This window comes from Pithys albifrons, chromosome 1, assembly GCF_047495875.1.
Source record: "Pithys albifrons albifrons isolate INPA30051 chromosome 1, PitAlb_v1, whole genome shotgun sequence".
NCBI lineage: Eukaryota > Metazoa > Chordata > Aves > Passeriformes > Thamnophilidae > Pithys > Pithys albifrons.
In genome coordinates, this window is record NC_092458.1 from 12,244,815 (window position 1) to 12,265,434 (window position 20,620).

Sequence of the window (20,620 nt, forward strand, 5' to 3'; positions counted from 1 at the left end):
ATAAAATTCCACAAGTAATTAACTTTAAGAGAAAGACTGTATTCCTGTATTTCTGCTCTGCACATTGAATAAGTAGCATAGAGAATTCTATTTTGGGTGCAGATTGCAAAGCAGTAAAAATGAGATTTTGGAAACAGCATATTAGGATTTCCAAACCAACAAGAAAAAAAAGTCTTACTTTTTAGCTTTCTTAAATTACATATGGACCAATTTTCAAATCCAGCTCTTTTTACCAAGGTATTTATGCCTGAATTATTAGTGACACAACTGGACCCAATAAAAAGCTGTACTGGATGTGTGTGGGTCAGTGAATTTCAAGAGTGACACTGAACTGTGGTTTTGTGCCCCATCTAAGTTGCTTCTCCCACTCAGTCCTGGTATTATCTTTTTCTACAACTTTGGATGTTTTATGGAAATGTGGTTTCTTGTAATCTAGTTGGGCACCTGCTTGCTTCTCTACTACTGCTGATCTGCTTCAGCTCCTAAGGTGCTGTTTGTTGGTCGCAAGGAGCATTTTAAGTGGAACACTGTGTTACTCTACAGCACAGCTGTGAGGGGCACAGAATAAGAAGTATGATACTTGACACTTCCTTAAACAACAGTATCACACTGACCAAACTCTTATTATGCAGAATTGGCCCTGAATTCATCAAAAACAGTGGCTGCACAGCAAATAGATACATTCTGGAGACTGACATCAGAAATACATCATTTTAGAACTCACACATAATGAAGGAATAATTTTATAGTTGTTCAATAGATGGATATTTGCTAAGTATCTGAGCCTTAAGCTATATTAAATTTAAATACAGTAAGTTATTTCTCTAGTAATAGATTAGCTCACAGTTTTAGACTGAATTTCTTCACAGCCTGTTTGAGCTAGAGACATTGCCAGTTGAAATCTACTGAATCTTTTGGACATAGTTTAAGAAATTACAGTTACCATTTACTTATTTTCCCTGCTCTATGTTACTGCAACCATATACACCTTAAGCAAGTTGTAGTTTGTACATTGCAAAGAAACACATGAATGTGGTTCAGCACTTAATCTACTGGTTCTGGGGTGAAGGTGGCAACTTTCAGCAGAAAGGAGCTATTTTTTGTTTGCTTAGTAAGATTTACCAAAGCTCTTGGTGGGTATCCTAAGTATGCAAATGCACAGCTATGTTGTTGGCTTTCAAATCTAAAGATGGTACCTTGTTGAACTGTGATAATTTGATTATATTCAGTCATAAATCTCAGTCCTTCTGCTATATGAGAATCTAACTCCATGTCCAGAGACCTCTCTTTTGGGGCTTTCATGAATTTCAGTAGGTATTGCAGTGGAGGAAGGCTAGAATGCATCTACTTTATTCTTCACACGAGTTCAGAAAGTGGAAGAAGTGAGATTACTGAGATAGAGATATTTGTCAGATGCATTCTTTGTCTTAGGCTGAGATTCTTGAATGATAACTCAAACAAGATGGTATAGCCAGTGGCACAAATAGGAGTTTTTGAGGCCATGGGTAATTATTTACTTGCACAAGTGTATATGTGCATTTGTGTGTATAAGCAGTGAAAAGTACACTGAAGCCTTTGCAAACAAACCATCCCATAAGACATACTCCACTTTAAGTTCTGAAGCTCCTTCCAGCATTGTCTATTGTAACACATGCAATGTTACCTTCAAACTGAGGCAGCAGATGCAGAAATCAAGGAAAATATATCTGTAGAATTGAGGTTATTGGAATTGTTTTGCATCACTTTTGTGATTGATTAAGAAGATTTAAATATTAAAAAAAATATTTGTTCCTTGAAACTGTTTTAAGCTGTGGCTTGTTGTCTGCCAGCAAACAGCATGAAAACCTCAGGCTAGCTATAGTCTGGACAAACAGAGCAGCAGGCCACATCTCCTAATCACAGAATGAGAGAATCATTTGGACTGATTCATCCCAAATGTGTCTGGATGAGTACAAGCCAGCATGACTGGAAGGACAGTCTAAAGAAACTGCATGATGCAAGATCAAGGACAGGATATGAGCTGAGGAATCTAAAATTCTTCCAGCTAGGACTTGTGCTATGTGCTGGGCTACTTATAACTTGAGTTGTCTATAGATTATCCGTGGACATGTAATATCGTGGAAAGGAATTCCACTAATTGTAATCCTTTGGCTCATCCGTCTTGCTTTCTGCATGCTCAGTTTGCCTTTTTGAAGCTGCTATTCCACATACAAGATAACAGACATTGCCAGCAGAAAGCTTTAAAAACCTTATGAAGAATGTGCATTTGTATGAGAGCTCTGGTCTATTGTTTCAAAGAAATGAAATGAATAGGAAATTAAATAATCACAATAGTTGTTTATTGGTTCAACAAGAACAAAGTGCTGGTTCTTCCAATGGAAGAAAAAAAACCAAAGACCAGTGTGGATTTGCAACTTTATGTTCAAACATCTGAGGTATGTTTTGTTTCACTTTGTTGTGTTACCATTGTATAAAAGGCATTACAATATGAAAAACGGAGAACACAAGGAAGCAATTCTTTCCTGCTGTTTCCACTTTGTGTGATTATTTAACACCTTTGCTGAAGACCAGATGATTTCAGTTAGAATTCCTCTTGGCACTTTGCTAAAGCATTTGCAGTGTTTTGTTTCTGTTTGCTGCTTACAGGCAAGTTTAGCTAAAATACAAAAAAAAAAAAAAAAAGCTATTGCTGTCATCTTTTTTTTTCAACTGATGAATTCAGAAACAGGGGTCTCCATGGTGTTTGTAGAAATAGAAGTCTGTCCTTGAGGTGCTATACTTTCTCAGACTGTCACATTTCTGGCAAACTCCTGCTGGACTTTGTGCTGTTACATTTTTGAGTAATACTTGGGGAAAACAGTCAAAAAGAAGTGAAGTAATTATTTACCACAAATATGTCATGCAGAGTTCTGCCATTCTGGAGTCAGCTTCTTTCTGGCCAGTCCTAGTCAGCCTCCTGTTGCAGGGCTGGGTGCTGCCAGCGCTCACTCAGTGACTGCCCCCAGGGCTGAGCCCACCTGAGCCCAGGCTACGAGTCAGCACTGTCCCACCACAGCCAGTGGGTGAGTTCCTGGGATCCTCTGCAAGAGGATTCATTTCCTCCTGCCTTCTCACCCTGCCAGAGCTGGCCCTTGGGACGAAGAAGGAGGTGTTTTGCCGTGGGCGCAGTACGAAGGGCTGGCTTTGGGAGCACGGATCCTGGCGGAGGCGATTAGGTGGAGCGGTTTTTCCTGCAATTGTAGGGGAGATTTTCCTGTTGTGTTTCAGCTGCGACTGTCTTGCAGTTGCAGACACAGTCAGTGCTGCCACAGGATTGCTGAGACAGTGGTGGCTCCTACCGCCTGTCCCAGCTGGGCTGCCGGGATTTCTGGGAGGGTCAGCGCGGTCCCTGTCTCCACAGCAATGATGCACCCAGAAGATGTAGGGCGGGATCCAGCGGTGGGTATGCACTTGGGTGGCTTTGTGGGACTGGAGCTCATGCATATATGTAGGCTTGCCATTGCAAGTAATTTGGGAAGTATTTTATAATGGGTTTTGCAGTCAGGGTGGAGTTGAGGTTTGCTCTGTTGCTGTGATGATCTTTTTGGTACTGAAAAGTCTGGGAAAAATTGAACATTTTTAGCAAAGAGTATTTTTCATCTTATTTTCAAACAAGGAGTTATTGTCTTGTTAGTTGTTGCAAAACCACTAAGGGAGATAAAGTCATATTAACATCTGCATATTATTAGCAACATCCGAAGCATTGTAATTCTGTTTTTAAAATAACAGATGAAGGCTGAGATACATGTTTACATGAGAAAAATGAAAAAAAATACAGTCCTTCCCTGAAGCCTGCTTCACTCCTTGTGCAAAGTCTTTCAAATCTCATTTATTTATTTATTTGTAACTGATCAAGTTACATAACCAAAGGCGGTGACGTGCTTCAAGTATGATGCCCAAGTGATGATGTTTTTTCAAAAGATGTACTTTTGGCACCAGTATGCTCAGAGTGATGATCTTGTCACTACAGTTATTTTATATGCAAGTTCTGTATCCACAAAAGCCCACAAAATGCAACACACAATTAGGATAATCAGCATATATAGTCCACAGGTACAGAATTTATAATGTGATTTTTCCCAGTGAAATATTTCAAGATGACCCGTTGCATAAGAACAGGATAAGCTGATATTCAGTGAGTTTTTAAAGTAGATATTTAAGAAACTGCTGGAAGAAAAAGCTGGAGACTGTGCAGATGCCTACCAGTAACTCTTTCACAAGTGCCACTTTGATTATTACAGTAACACTGACCTGCTTGCCAGCTTACAGGAAATGTACAATTTCTTCCTTTTTTTTTTTTTTGAGATAAACTGTGAGACTTTTTGTGTCATTGATGAAGAGTGTCTCTGAGGGCTGTAATTAAGCTATTGTCTTCTGTTCCCATGCTGTCTTAAAAGCTACTGAACTACCTTGTGAGTGGCATTGAGAACGTTTTCCTTGAGAAGGCTGTTTGGGGTATTGATATAGTTATTCAGAAGCAATTTAGTTCCTTTTTCCTATTCCCTTTTGGGATGTTCTGAAGATTATCTGCAGAACCATTACTTTGAGTATGTCAACTAGTAAGTGGTCCAACCAAACTAGTAAGTAGTCCTGAATCCTTTTCATGTGCATGTGTGTGAGTACATGTGTGTGTGTGTTGCCAGAGCACAGCTATAGCTGGGTAGTAAAAGAACATTTTCCCTTAATGTCAGCATGGCCTTACCCAGGATCAGGAGCTCCTTAAACACAGAAGAGCTGTACAAATCAAACGCTGCCCAGTGGGACTATTAAGGAACAAAGACACTGTATAGTGACAGCTCAGAAAGACAACCTTTCACTCAGCAGAGTGAGCTTAAATTTGATACTGGATTTTCTGGCTGTTGTACAGCAACAATACAGACTGCAAATTACATTGCTGATACAATGCAGCCCTTTGCTGCTCTTACTTTCTTAGCTTGAAGTAATGAAGCTTTGTCACAGTGTTGTTACTAAAAACCTGTGAGGCAAGATTATGTGGCTATGGATAATGATTGGTTTTGTCTCAGGTCTTTAGAAAGCCTTTAAAGGGTAATATTCCTAAATGATATAAATATATAGATGAAAATATTTGAGAACACCAGCATTTATTGTGGCATGTTTCTGCTAAATAACACTTCTGCAAGAAATAAAATCTATGGGGGTATGCCCTGGTAACTAATAAAGCTTTACTAGTTCTTTGCAAAAAGCACCAGCTGATACGACTTAGAAAGTCCTCAAGAGAGGCTAAGTGGAAAAGTGTCATCTTCTTAGTATTTAGCTTTGTTAGCAAAGACTAGACTAAGACTTTGCACTTCATTGTGAGTAAGGAAGGGTAGTAAGTCACTGCACAGGAGGGCTTGGGATACCAAACCCTTTCGTGTCTTAGGGGCAGAACAACCACAGATTGTTAACCACTACATGCAATTCTGTCCTTTTTTCTCTTCTCAGGTGATTTCACAGTTTTATTTTGTGTTGTCTTGTGTCAGGCTCAGAATTTTTAATCATGTGCTATTTTACACATGCCCTAACCTTTTTGGATTATTTGGGTTAATGCTGCCATTTGGTAATGCCAAGAAAGATGAGGAGAGGACTAGTATAGCAGTTACTACTGTCCTTGGTAGTGTGAGTGGGAGAAACACAACCCTTTAAAGCTTGTTAGAGAGTTGCAGGATGGTAGGACAGACAAGGATGATGAGTTGGAAGGACAAGGGTCTTGCACCCGGTTCGTGATTTGCATGAAGGAAGCCAGAAGGCAAACTATTATTTTGGAAAAAAAAATATTAACAAGATACAGATGTTGAAGTCAGGTTTGTCATGTCAAGCAGACTGGTCTTAAGACTTATTGCAGACCCTATTGCATCTGGTTCTCAGGAACTGTCTAAGTGCCCTTCACCTGCAGCACGGACCAGACCTATCCAAATCCAGAAAAATCTCTGCTCAGTGGTGCCGACTGGAAATAGGTTGCTTCAACTCAATTCGGTTTTCTGTGTCTGCCGACTGACCCCAGTAGGATGAGAAGTGTCTGCACTCCTCTCAGAGCAGACCTCAAGGTGTGTTGGGGACCTGTGTGAGAATTCTACTTCCAAATGGAGAAGTAGTCCTGCTGGTTCTCATTTTATTATTCCTGGGCCCAGGAAGCCTGGATTGGGTGTTCCCTATAGCACTGACGGAGGTTTGTATCAGAGGTCCAAAACTGATAACCTTCAGAGCACAGATACAATTTGTTTCTTATCCTTCACCTTCCCAGGGTTCACAGCTAATTTCCACTTCTAATGAGTTGATTAAAATCTTGATTTTTAAGTACACCATTGATCTTAAGGAGTTCAGTATACTGAGAGTACAGCAGGCATAAATTAGGAGGAACTCTTCCATGTTAAACAGAGGGGTTTGTTTGGGTTTTTTTGCAATTGCCAAAATCTCTTTATATTCTCTGCGAATCTACAGAATATAACTCTGAGAACATGTGTTTGTTCTTTTAAAAAAGTAAAAAATCTTTAATAGGCTTTTTAATGGTCACATGTGAGGACCTGAGAACAGGACAGTGAGAGGTTAACACTGTATGTCTTGTAATGTGATTATAAATACAAGGAGCCTTGATTCATCAAAAATACACCTTGCAGATAGTTTCAGTTAAGAGTCCGGGGAGGGGGAGAGGGGGGATTCTGTCAGGTAGGAGGTCACACTGTCATACCTGTAGCAGTTCCTGGGACATTTCTTTCTTTTTCTTTTTAAGTGCTCAAAGCAGACCCTGGGGCTCTTCCTTGATAACTTAAAATGTCATTATCTAGGTGAGGGCAATGGTTATGAATTTAAGTAGTATTCACAATTCCCTTTACTTACCTGTGGAGAAGGAATTCATGGAACTACTTGGTGGAAAGAGAAGGCAGTCATTTCTTTCAGCCACCCTAAGATCTCCTGAAAAATTTCGGTAGTTTAGTGGCCCCAGTGTTTCCAAGCTGCACCAAATTACATATCCATGTAGACAGATTCTAGAACAAATGTGTTGGAATACACAGTTTCTGAGAATTTTGATTGCTGTATCATCTATGCTAAAGATCAGGGTGTACCATGTCACCTAAGGCTCTTTCACCAGCTGGGGAAATTCAAGAGATTTTCAGCTCTAATGTGTAATCAAAACCCTATGAAACTGGTGGGTTTGGAATGGGTAAAATTATTTTACCTTTCTTTTGTTGCAGAGTGCCATCTATGAGACCTCTTAGCATGAAATGAATGAGAAAAAGAATTGTGTGGTATATAGCACTTTGTCCCCTTTAATAAGATTTTGGCATTGCTTCAGTTGTTGTTTCCCGTGCTCCCAGTATCCAGACCAAGACGTGAACACTATTCCTCAACATTTTTTCTTATATGACCATGATATACCCCTGATTAAACACCACTTTCTCAAATGAAGAGTGTGAATTTAGTTGAGGTTTTTTGGAACAGACCTTTAGCCATAAATTTAATAGGAGGTCACTGCTGATACCAGTAGACCTATGCTGATTCACATGTGCTAAAGATTAAACAATCCATTGCTTTTCTTCCCCTGAAGAATTTTGAGGAAATATTAAATCTTGTATCTAAAGAATTTAAAGCTGCAGAAGTTGCAAGAATATGAAAAAAATAAGGTCAAAAATTGTTCCAAGTGTATAGTAGTATAGGTTTATGCACACGTGTGTAATACTGTACTTAATATATTACTATAGATAATATTAATTCAGCAATTTATTGATTGCTTTGGGATTTACAGGAAATGATCTTTTTTTTCGTAGTGTGTTTGCTTTTCAGCTTTACTTATTTTAGCTCCCATGAGAAGGAATATCTGATGTTGTGCCAAAGACTTTAATTCTGTGAGATGTAACAGGATTCAACTTTTTGAAAATACATTCTCCTGCTAGCATATGTTTCAACCAGAAAAGGATATTGTTGAGACTTTATATCACTGCAGACAGCATAGCAGATGTGGTTTTGCTGTATTGATACTGTTTAAATGTTGCTAACAACTATCTCAACATCATGGAAACACAGCATGTAACTTACTTCTGGCCAAGGCAGCTAATCTTTCTTCTCTCAATGGAAATGTATGAATAGGATGAACTAGTCATTTTGTTTCATGCTGAACATTTGTTTTTGCATATCAGGAGCTGTTGAACAGACACTATCCTTTGAATATTTATTAATTTGCACTGCTTTGATAAAAAACAGTGGGAAAACAAGTATTTGTTTGCTTCAGGGTTTGTGCAGCTTGCTTTCTTTAATGTTATAGAAGTTTTCATCAAACATTTCTGAAGAAAAATCTGAGGTTTGATTATTAGTTCTTTCACATTACTAATGCAAACTACACTGCTGGCAATTATTAGCATCATGAGTACTCACAGACTTTGATGTCTGTGCTGAAGGTAAAATCTGTAATGGACTTGGGACAACCTGGGGTATGAAGCAATTTATTGGTTTAATCAAGTGTTTATTAAATGGAATATCGAACAATTACATTCATTTGTTGGAAGGAAAATTTGTTCCCAAGACAATTTTGTGTGTATCCTTGAACAGCACAGAAAATGACCAAAAAATACTATTTTCTTCTTTGCTTTTTTTTTTTTTTCAGTGTTAAGAGAAGAAATTGAAAGCTGGTTTGATTTTTTTTTTTTTAAATAGTCCATTGCAGGTTTTATGAACATAAATCTAAAATTTTCCTTTTATAGTGCACGGAAAATGTTGCCATTTCAAAAACCACAGGTAGTTACCTGCCTAAGCACTCCATAGTTTATTGAGGAATAATCTATGTGTGGACTGTAATTCCTCTTGTACTATAAATGTAGGATACGCAATTGTATGGACACACACATAATAACACATTTTATTGCATTTCAGACTTCTTTTCATATTCATATATTGGCAGTTTAGTAAATTTCATTTTCTATCCAATAAAGTTTACAAGTGGTTTTTACAAATATACTTAATCTTCAAGTGTTTGATCTGTAGTTCAACCTGTGGTCTTGTGTCCATTTATTAACATACCTGTGTATGATTTTGGAGGCTCAGGGTTGAAATGGCCTTACTGTAGCAGGCATTCCATAATAGCCTTAACACAGTAAATTGTTAGAAAATATTGACAGGAAAAATGCTATTCAAACCTGCTTGGGCATCTTTTGGGCATAATTCACCAAAGCATGGCAAACTCTGATTCTAGCAGAGAATTTTTAAGGAATTTTGGAACATGTCACACACGCAACTCTTTTGCCCAGTGCTATTAGTTAGTGAGATGCTTACAATTTCCAGAATGGCCTCCAGCTCAATGTCAGTGAGTTCACTACAATTTAAAAATTAGTCAAAACAACTTTGATTCATGCCATGAACTCGATCTTTACAGGAGTGGGAAATGAAGTTTTGTAGGACATTGTCTTCTGCTGCTTTTCTGCTCCTGGTAGGCTCTCTTCTCACATTCTCTGCAAGTTGTAGGATCATCTGTAACAGAAAAGGAGCAGGAGGCAATGTGTGGCATGCTAAAACTTTGCCTGCTAACTTTACTGTAATAGCTTGAGATTTATTCCAGGGGGGTGGGGGGTGGGGGGTGGGATTCTGTAGTATTTCACCAAAGGAATCTCAATATTTTTTTAAGTGTGGTTTTATACTTGTGTTGAGTTGACCCTGGATGGACATCAAGTGCTGCCACAGCCTCTCTGTCTCTTCCCTACTCAGATGGGCAGGAGAGAGAAAATATAATGACATTATCAGGTCATATTGTATTAGTACTAGATGTTTGGTTTTTTTCCTAAGGAGGTTACAGGATAATTGTTTTGAACATCAATTGTAATTTTCCAGTTGTCATTTGGATGCAGAAAGAGTGCTAGCCAGTGTACAGGAGCCATGTACAGGTATTTTCTGAGAAAAACTCTGCATAGCAAAGTGTGTCTTGCAGTATCTTTCCAAGGTTAGATGACTCCTTCAGAATATGGAGGTGTGTTTCTCCCTGTAAGGAAGTGCTTACACTCCTGGTTCATGGAAGTCTCCCCTCACCAACACTCTTGCCATTTTTACCCTGCTGCTTTTATGTACTGCTTTCTGTGCTTAAAACTTAGGGAATATCCACAAAACTGGCACTCCCAGCAATGAAAAATCAGGAGCCAGCTATGGGCCGATTTCAGTGCCACCAAATTGCCATATTTTGCTATAAATAGAAATGTTTCAAAGAATGATGAACCTTAGGATGATGTCTTCCTCAGGAAATGTGGGTTTGGTCTTTGATTACTAGGGTCTCATTGAGATCCCTGCTAACAGTCTCATGGACTTTGATAGTATCTCTCATCCATAATTTTTCAAGTATAAAATAAATGGAAGATATAATACAACCTTTTTGCAGTATAGCATTGCTTCAAGTTATGAAATGACTTTTTTGTCTATTCAGCTCTAATGGTACCTAGCATATTCAAATTTCTGTTATTCAGCTTTAGTTTTAATTTCCCTCCCATTTCTTTATTTCTGAAAACTTTTGTGTGTGCTTCTATACAAATGAAGGCATCATAGAATCATAGAATCAACTGAGTTAGCAGACACCTCCGAGTTCATCAAGTACTTGATGATCCCTTGATCCAACACCACTGTGATTACTAGATCACGGCAGTAAGTACCACATCCAGTCCCATCTTAAAAACCTTCAGGGATGGTGAATCCACCACCTATCTGGGCAGGCTATTCCAATGCCTGATTACTCTCTCTGTAAAGAATTTCTTTCTAATATCCAACCTGAACCTCCCCTGGCATAGCTTGAGCCCTCTTGTTCTACTGCTGAGTGCCTGGGAGAGGAGACCAACCCCTGGCTATAACCCCCTTTCAGGTAGTTGTAGAGAGTAATGAACTCACCCCTGAGCCTCCTCTTCTCCAGACTAAACAACCCCAGCTCCCTCAGCCTCTCCCCATGAGCTTATGCTCCAGTCCCTTCACCAGCCTTGTTGCTCTTCTCTGGAGCCGCTCCAGCACCTCAATATCTTTCCTGAACTGAGGGGCCCAAAACTGAACACAATACTCGAGGTGTGGCCTCACCAGTGCTGGCCACACTATTTTTGATACTGGCCAGGATTCCATTGGCCTTCTTGGCCACCTGGGCACATTGTTGGCTCATGTTCAGCCTCCTGTCAATCCAAACCCCCAGGTCCTTTTCCGCCTGGCTGCTCTCCAGCCACTCTGTGCCCAGCCTGTAGCGCTGCATGGGGTTGTTGTGGCCAAAGTGCAGGTCCCATCACTTGGCCGCGTTGAACTTCATCCTACTGGAATCAGCCCATCTCTCAAGTCTATCCAGGTCCCTCTGCAGAGCCCTCCTGCCTTCCAGCAGTTTGACACTCCCTCCCAACTTGGTGTCATCAGCAAATTTGCTGATGATGGACTCAATCCCGTCATCTAAATCATCAATAAAGATGTTAAACAAAACTGGATCCAACACAGACCCCTGGGGAACACCACTAGTGACCGGCCGCCAGCTGGACACAGCCCCATTCATCAGCACCCTCTGGGCCCGACCCTCCAGCCAGCTCCTAACCCAGCAGAGAGTGCTCCTGTCCCAGCCGTGGGCTGCCAGTTTTTCAGGAGTATATTATGGGAGACAGTGTCAAAGGCTTTGCTGAGGTCCAGATAGACCACATCCACTGCCTTACCCTCATCCACCAGGTGGGTTACCTGATCACAAAAGGAGATCAGGTTGGTCAGACAGGACCTGCCCCTCCTAAACTTGTGCCATCTGCAAAATATGTCATGCATATAACCAGAGGTACCAAGTTGCTAATTCCACTTGTATAAGTCTTGCTATGAACTACATTGACAGTGGGATTTCATTTACTGCATGTTTACAACATACTGTATAACTAATCATTATATGCCTGAGGAGATGTCACAAATTCAGTTACTAAAGTTTTTTTTTGATTTTTAAATAACACTTGTTTTGACAATCACTTTTATTTATTATCTATTCTTAAACATACCTCCTGTAGGTAGAAAAATAATATTTGTCATTTCAATTACATTTTGATAGTAGTATAATTTTCTGCCATATTTTTGCAAATAGGAAATTATGTACTCAAAATTCCTTCTTTCTCTACTGTGTCTGGAGGCTGTCTATGTGGCTTTCAATTTTTGAGCTATGTTGAATATGGAATACTATCATATGCATATATAAATAATGCATATTTTGTTTCTGTGTAGTCTTCCATTTTTCTGTAGTTATGAATTCTCTACCATTCTCAAGGGAAAAAAACCAAAAAACTAAATATGATGAAACCTTAAGGCAAGGGCCAGTGAGTTTGAAAGATTTTGTAGCTGGATCATCAGAACACTGATCTGTACTTTAGGCACCAACCTAAAAGAAAGCTCAATTGCAGTGGCTTTAAAGAGTAATCACTGAATTGTCCAGAAAATGCAGCCCCTCTTCAGTGACTCTCAAAGGATTTGTTATTGAGTCACAGATGTAGTGTGTTTTGACTTATTTGCAACTGCAAAAGAAAACACGGAAATATTATTTTTTGGTTTCTACCAGTGTGCTCAGCTTTCATTACCTTGGAAGACAGGCTCTTGTTTCAAGACATTTGGAGTCTGAGATCAGATTTTGGCACCCGTGCTCATACTGAATAGCATTAGTTAGGGCTGAGCTGCTGCTCATTCAGGTCAGATAGATCAGAATTAGTCATCAGTTGAAACAGTGGTATGTATGTAGAGCCTTGATGGTGATTCGAACATCTTTCCATGAGGCAATAATGGTTCTAGCTGTTTATCTGTATCTCTCTATTATGTGAGACCTTAAAAATCCCTTTGGTTAGAAAAGGAAACTGAATAAATGAAACTGTTTGGCACATAAAGGAGCAGGAGGAATTTTGTACAGAAAGATTAGCATGCAAGAAAATCTGTACTCTGAACATGGTCCTAAGAAACAAACCTGAAAGGCTTGCAGATTTTCACAGGGATGCTAATAGGTGAGCAATGATTAGTTTGCCTTTTTGAGCATTGTCTCTTGCCAATCCGAAATCCCCTTCTCCCATTTCCAGTGCAGCATTGAGCCTGCAGGATAAGTGGATGATGAGGTAGACAATTGTGGTGTGGAAGGGATTCAAACAATGTGAATGAGATTTTGATCTTCTGGGACTTCTGTGAGACAGAGTGAAGAGGAGGAAAGACAAACTGGTCTTCATTTTCAGAAAAGGCTTTCATCTCTTCTGTGCTGTATGGCTACGGCTGAGAGGGGAGTTGTCTTCCTGCTTGTATTAAATAGCCAGACGTTTAATTTTGACCAGATGCACCATGCAATTATGGCAGCTGATGGATAGTTATAAATGAATTCGTCTTTGGGAAACAACTTTATTTCAAGTAAGATCAACATCACAGAAAATACAGGAAAGCAAATTTTGTAACAGGGTCAGCGTATTTTTTAAATGCTCGGGTTTCTTGGCAGAGTAAAAGGACACATTAGTGCAAAGAGGTAAAGTATCCTAATTTCTAAGCATACCTCTGAAACAGACGCCTTGCTGCTCTTCCCACACAGGAAGGAGGACAAAATACTGATGGGCAGTCTGAACCTTGCCTCTGTTCACTGAACTTTCCTTTTTGCTGTGGTTTGTATTGGAGTTATAGATAGCATTCCTGTCACTGCCACCACGCTCCCCAGACTAATTGTCATGAAGTACAGAAGGTTCAAGCATGCTTGGTTCCCAAGGCTGCTAATGAGCCCCGAGCTCTTCTCATCCTTAATGAATCAAGATTTGTTTGTGGGGGATTCTTGTCCTTCTGTCCTTTTCCCTGGTCAGGGGAGGAGTCAAGAGTTCACACAACTGAACAATGACTTTACAGTGTAAAGACGATGCAGCTGTGCCATCTGAAGCCATCCTCAGTTATGAGCAACAAAGCTTAAATACATTGTACTCTGAAGAGGTACAGCTCTGTGAGTGTGAAGCATAGCTTTTGCTTCTGCTTCACTGACCTGTCTGCTTGCGACAGTGACGAGCCTTTGATGGGAGCTTGGGCAGGGAGAGCTGCGTAGGGCGACTCTTTCAAAACCACTCTCTGTAACACTGAGCGCAGGAAGGGAAGATAAATGAAGTTTCAGTTGATCTCTGATGAGGGTGTACTGCTACCTTCTCTAGAAAATCCCGTGCACACCATTTAAAAATCATTGATTCTAATCCAAATCCAATTCAGGTGTTTAGTAAGTTCACTAAAGCAAGGGGTAGTTCATATGTTTTAGCAGTAGAGAGTATTCATTCAAAAATAATGCTTACATGCTCACACACACAAACTCCCCTTAGGAAAATCACAAAAGTACAGGCACGTATAAATATGGCTGCATATGTTCCTGAATACATAGGAGAACATTACTATAGGATATATATTATACATACCTATTTTATTTAAACTATCACATGCTTCCCTAGAAACATTATTCCTCTATATATATTCATATATATATTTACACAGGTAAACACAGACAAGTACTCAAAATGCCATGGTGTTGCTATAGTAGCAAATGAAAATTTCAATCTGATAAGGCTGTTAATGGTAATAGAGATTGCAAATTTATCAATCATAATACTCTGGACTAATCCTTGAACAATGCTATACTAAGGTCAAGGTATTTTTAAAAATTTTGCTAATAGATGAGTAAAGCCAAAAGCAGCATCTTCAGAAGAAATCTAATTTGGCTTTAATAAGTTGTATGAAGATCATTATTTTGGGTTTTAATAGTGCACAGAAACATCTGCTGTTTCCCTTGATTGCATGAGAGAGAAAGGGAAAGAGAAAAAAAAGTGAAGGAGGTTTGGGGTTTTTTTCATTCTTAAGTGAAAAGAGCGGGAAAATAAAAGAGTCCAGTTTTAAATACCTTAATGTGTGCATGTGCAGGTTCAGAAATTTTGATTGCTCTCCCACCCGGCATGGTGTGTTGATAGACCAGGGAGCAGTGGCGAAAGTTGACAACCCCCCACAGCTGACCCCTCATGTTTTCTCTTGCCTAATTGAATTTTACGTGTGTTTCCAGATAGCTGATCAGCTTCCCTGGATTTCGCTGACGCCACAGGAAAGCTTTGCCTGAAGATGGAAACACTGGAGTCAGAACTGACCTGCCCTATCTGTCTAGAGCTGTTTGAAGACCCGCTGCTGCTGCCTTGCGCTCACAGCCTCTGCTTCAGTTGCGCGCACCGCATCCTGGTCTCCCACTGCGCCACCAACGAGCCAGTGGAGTCTATCACCGCCTTCCAGTGCCCGACCTGCCGCTATGTCATCACCCTCAGCCAGCGTGGTCTAGACGGGCTCAAGCGCAACGTCACCCTGCAGAACATCATCGACAGGTTTCAGAAAGCCTCAGTCAGTGGGCCCAATTCCCCCAGCGAGACCCGCCGGGAGCGGGCATTTGATAACAACAGCATGTCGTCCTGCGAGAAGGTCCTCTGCCAGTTCTGCGACCAGGACCCTGCCCAGGAGGCAGTAAAAACCTGTGTTACCTGTGAGGTGTCCTACTGCGAGGAGTGCCTGAAAGCCACTCACCCCAACAAGAAGCCATTCACTGGCCACCGTCTCATCGAGCCCATCCCGGACTCCCACATCAGGGGATTAATGTGCTTGGAGCATGAGGACGAGAAAGTTAACATGTACTGCGTGACTGATGACCAGTTAATTTGTGCCTTGTGTAAACTGGTCGGGCGACACCGTGACCATCAGGTGGCAGCTTTAAGTGACCGTTATGACAAACTAAAGGTCAGTGTTATCCATCAGTTTTTGTAACCAAGCAGTGTGTGGTTGGGAAGGAAAGTACCTTTCTGTTGCATGCTTAATTCCTTGTTCAGGCAGGGATTGGGAAAGGTAGATGTGCAGTCTCTAATCGGATGAGATACGCATACACATCTGTGTGTGCATTTGCTCATCACCATTTCAAATGTGTCAGATTTAGCTATGCTTTGGTTTTTTTAAAGTTATCTTAAGGAATATGTAGCATATACTACTGTTTAGGTGAATCTCCTTATCTACTTGCAGCTTTATTCCTGGCAACTAGCAAGGTATAGTGCTGACTGCACATACACTGGCATTGACTGAAATGTCAGGTGTTCTTTGTGTATGCTTTGCTATTGATTATTTTTCATAAAGTTGCTTTTCTTGATGTGAAAAGCCCTTCACATCACTGCTAAGAAGAGTTGCATTTATCTGTGCTGACTTCAGGGATGCCAGCTGCCAGCCAGGGAAACCGAATGCTGGCGTCACTCTTCCCACGCTGTCTCCCACCATCCTCACAGGCAGCGCAGTCCTGACAACAAAACCAAAATTGTTTCTGAGCTTATGCCATTTCCACAGTTTGGAAAGCTTCTGGCACATCTCCTGCTAGGTAGCTGGGAGTCTCCAACAGCCTGACCCTGTGCAGAATGCCCTGGATGAGGTGGTAGTGGGCATCCAGGTCTCAGGGTTCTCTGGAGGCTCTCCAGGCTGCTCATGGAGGCAGAGCTCCTGCTGAATACTGAGGCCAGGGCAGGTGGCTTCCCATCCACCTGGGTGCACATTTCTCTTGTGCCGATTCCTGTGCTGCTGCAGAGCCAAGGCAGGAATTAGGCATTCAACACTTCTTCTGCACTCACTCCCTCCAGATGATCTGCATGTGCCTGTGTGCAGCTGTGGGAGAATTTTTTAAAAATGGACTGCAATCAAGAAGTCACAAGCATGGAAAGCAGAGCTTATCTACTGGCCTTCTCACACAGAATTTTGAAGGTGGAAAAGAAACTGGATGAATAGATTTAACTAACTTGAAAGCTTTCAAATAAAAATGTGTGGCTGCACACATGTGTATGATAACTTTAGGTGATTGCAGGTGAAATCTACATATACATTCTGTGCAGGTTTTTTGCCTCTATGAATATGCAAACATGCAGATCACAGTCTATGATTATATTAACATAATGAAAGACACTTCTTTACCTGGACCCGGTAGCTTCCTTTCATCTCTTAAAGGCTAAAGAAGAGTTGTTATTTTTTGCTTTCTTTGTTTTCTGAATTGATCTGTTGTTTTAATAATTTAGCCACTGATAACATTGAGCATGGGCTATAAATAAGAATAGAAGATGCATGCATTTACAGTGCTTTTTAATAATCCAGTGGGTTTACATCCTAAACCGGTGCTACTATTTAGTAAGATAACAGTGTATTGTGTATCAACTTCATACCAGTAGGAATACACTACTTAACATGAAACACCCTTCAACATTAAATACTGGATATTTCTGTGGATGTCAAAAAATAGCAAACATTTCTTAGTGTTGATGTGCATATATAATGCAAGTCTTGAAAGAAGACTGTGAAAGGCATGTCTTCTTTCTTGAGATCTTTGACTCAATATTGCAGGTATTTGTGAGGGTATTTTTGCATGATCTGTGGCTTTTCTGTGCAAAGATGCCTGTTCAAAAATGCATCTTTGCATTGAATGTTACCCAGTTTAGCTAAGCTGGCAGAAGCCTAATAAAGTACATTCCACCAGCCTCCAGATTAATTAAAGTACTAATTTAATTATTAACTTAGACCTGAGCCAAATAACTCTTGCTTCAAAATGACAACTCCTAACATTATAAATAAGATCCATATGATTTTTTCTGATATATGGACTGTCTTTGTACCCAAAGAATATAAACACAGTTTATACAGACAATTACTAATCTATGTGATTGTTCCTATTGTATTTGTCCTGAAGCAGTGTGTTTCGCATTGCTAATGCCAATGATGAAATCAGTCATGTCAATCATGCCAGGGGTTACTACACATGTATACTCTGAGTTCCAGGAACAGTGGGCTAGGTGTTTTCCATCCAGAGTCAGCATCCATTCTCTGTTCATAAGAAGGTAAATTGAAACCTATGTCTTCCCTTTCCTCATTACCTCTTCCATCTCAGCAATTTGTTCTTGTTTGTAAATCAATCTCAGAAAATGAGATTTTCAGTTCCATAGATTAGCATTTATCCCTCATAAGTAAAGGAATGATCACACCAGTGTTGGTAGCTGATGGGCAAGAATTTCAGGCCCATTTTCATTTTCAGACCTCCTCTTCCTTCACAAATGGTGATATGACCTCTTGAGTTACTGCTCTTTCTGCTAACGTAATATTAGGTATGAGCTTGCAATTGATCTTTGTTAACTTACAGGTAATATGCAGACACCACTGGCAAATTAAATATTCAAATAGATTAGAAAATCCCCACTTCAGAAAATGGGTTGTTACTTGCTCTGTTGCTACTGTGGCTTTCTAATATACATGGAGTTTGATGTATAGGCTATCCAAATATTTTTAAAAATTCAGGAAAAATGAGGATGAGGTAGCCAGTAGTACAGTGGATCAATTAAAAAAAAAAGTGTGGTTAACTTTATCTTTCAAAAAGAAAAGCTAAACCACTTCAAGTGACTGTTTTGATTTTTCTTTTTAAAATCACACACTGTTGATACTAAGAGCAACTGGTGTTGTTCTGGGTGTTAAGCTGTGCTAATTACTAACATTCTCTTGCAGCGGTGTTGCTAATTGTTTAAACAATATCTCACACTTCATTAAGCATAGGACAAAATATGCCATTACAATCTAGTTCCTTTTGTGGCAAAAATGAAACTCCTTAATTAGGAGTTCTGTACACTTGTCCAACAGAGGCTGAAGTGTGTTTAACAGTCAATGTAACAGCAATTGTGGACATCTCAAAATGAGGAAGTGTTTTCTATTGGCAACTACATCTCCAACCCTGAGAGGTGCTTTTATTTCTCAACTTGTACTAGGAGAGAGAGGATTGAGGACACTTGTGCTCTTCCAGGAGCAATCCTTTCTTTCTTAGTGACAGAATCACAGGATATAACCTCATGTTTATTTTGGTTTGGTGATTATAGATGTGCGTTGCTTTGGGCTTTTTAAAAAAAATGTGGATCATAGACATATGCATATTAGTAATGGAAAAAACAATAAGCCATGACCAAAACAGAGAACTGGAAATATCCTGGTGATACACTAGATTTATGAGGTGGTGGTCAAACTTGTGATATAAATTGATTTTCTGCTTCAAAAACAATGAGGGCTTTAGATATTGAAAGAACAAATGCCTGTGCTTACCACACCATATTACCTACAAGACAATATTTATGGCTAAATCCTTTTGATACTGATTCTTTCCCTTTTGCCTTTTTACAGTGAAAAGATGATTTAAAAGTACTGGGTTTTTTTTCTAGAGGAAATTTATAAAATTACTGGAGATTTATTTAGACTCATGAAAGTGGAAGAAAACCCCAAAAAATAAGATGTGTTTTGAACAATAGATGATATTTGAGGGAGAACAAACATACAAGGTGTGGATGGAAAGATGTAGCTCATCTACTCTTAGCAGAGACCCATGAAGAGGTGTAACAAAAGCAAAAGGTAAATGGTAGAACATATTTTTAAATTATATAAAGCCATCATATGACCATTGAAACTGATTTTTTTACTTGTATTCGTATTTACTGAAAATTTGGCCTCTTGACACGTATCTTCTTGCCAAAAATAATTTTGGCACAATTTTCATATTCCTTAGTCAATAAAGATCTTTTGTTGTATTCAACTGCTGTAGGTTAGCTTTGGTTCTCCATAGTTTTGTTTGAAGTTTATTAGTGCTGGTTTGTTTTTGCCATGTTTATGAAGGCAGGGCAGCCCTCTGAAGACTGCTCAACAATTCCAGAAACAAAAGGCAGCTTCTTGTTTGTATGGTTTTCACCTAGTTTCAGTGGCAGAATCCATACACATCTATTTTTCCTACACTGTTGATTCAGGATGCAAAGATTCCATTTTTTATAGTGTGTCAGTTCAACTACTGCGCAAATAATTTCTTTTGGAAAGCAGTCATAAATTGTTTCCACGTAGGAGGATTGCATTCAACTCTTTTCAACCTGCTTTGACTATGTAAAGGTAGGAGACTTTGTTAAGTCCACAGCCATTGCAATAGAACACAAAAATATGTCTGCTTCACTACTACATATCTTACTAATTAAAAGACTTTTCGCATTTAAATGCCTTTGCAGGCATACTGGCAAAATATGTGTTGAAGCTTTCCAACTGTTTTTATTTGGCATTATTTTGTAATGGCAGCTTGATCTCATTAATTGATATACTGTGATACTATAAGAATCCAGCACTTACAAATCTGTATTCCTACAAATAGTGGAGTTGGCAATCCAGGAACATTGATTTCTGGACTTATATAGAAATATGTTATACACACCCATGTAAATATGTGTCTATATATATTTTATTCATTTTATTCCTGTATTTACAGTGCTGCTGTCAGTGTGTAAAGGCAATATTAACAATGTATAATACAATATGTTGTTATTTATGTGTATGTAGAGTTGTTTGTCTAGTGTAGAAATACAGGTAATTTTTAGTAACGTCTAAGTTCATGAATATCTAAAATCTTGAATTTGAAGAAATATACATATGCCTATATTTTAGGTAAATATGTGCAGTTTCAGGTATATATTAGGTCAGTAAAAGTATATTTGATCACATATCTATAAAATGCACATTGATTACATTCTTTGTTATCTATTTCAATATTCCATGCCTATATATTTCTTAG

General features: G+C 39.4%; 1 protein-coding gene across 4 annotated transcripts in view; it reads left to right on the forward strand.

Annotated features, from left to right (window-relative positions):
- Nucleotides 1–20,620, forward strand: part of MID1 (midline 1) — a 253,424-nt gene that overhangs the window by 135,815 nt on the left and 96,989 nt on the right. For 3 of the 4 annotated variants that reach the window (XM_071562967.1, XM_071563103.1, XM_071563196.1), the window contains exon 2: nt 15,044–15,759. In XM_071562967.1, the coding sequence (XP_071419068.1) occupies nt 15,100–15,759 (660 nt within the window). In that variant the 5' untranslated portion in view covers nt 15,044–15,099. Of the gene's footprint in view, nt 1–3,296; nt 3,439–15,043; nt 15,760–20,620 lie in introns of those variants that run through there. The other variant, XM_071563029.1, reaches the window with a different exon arrangement.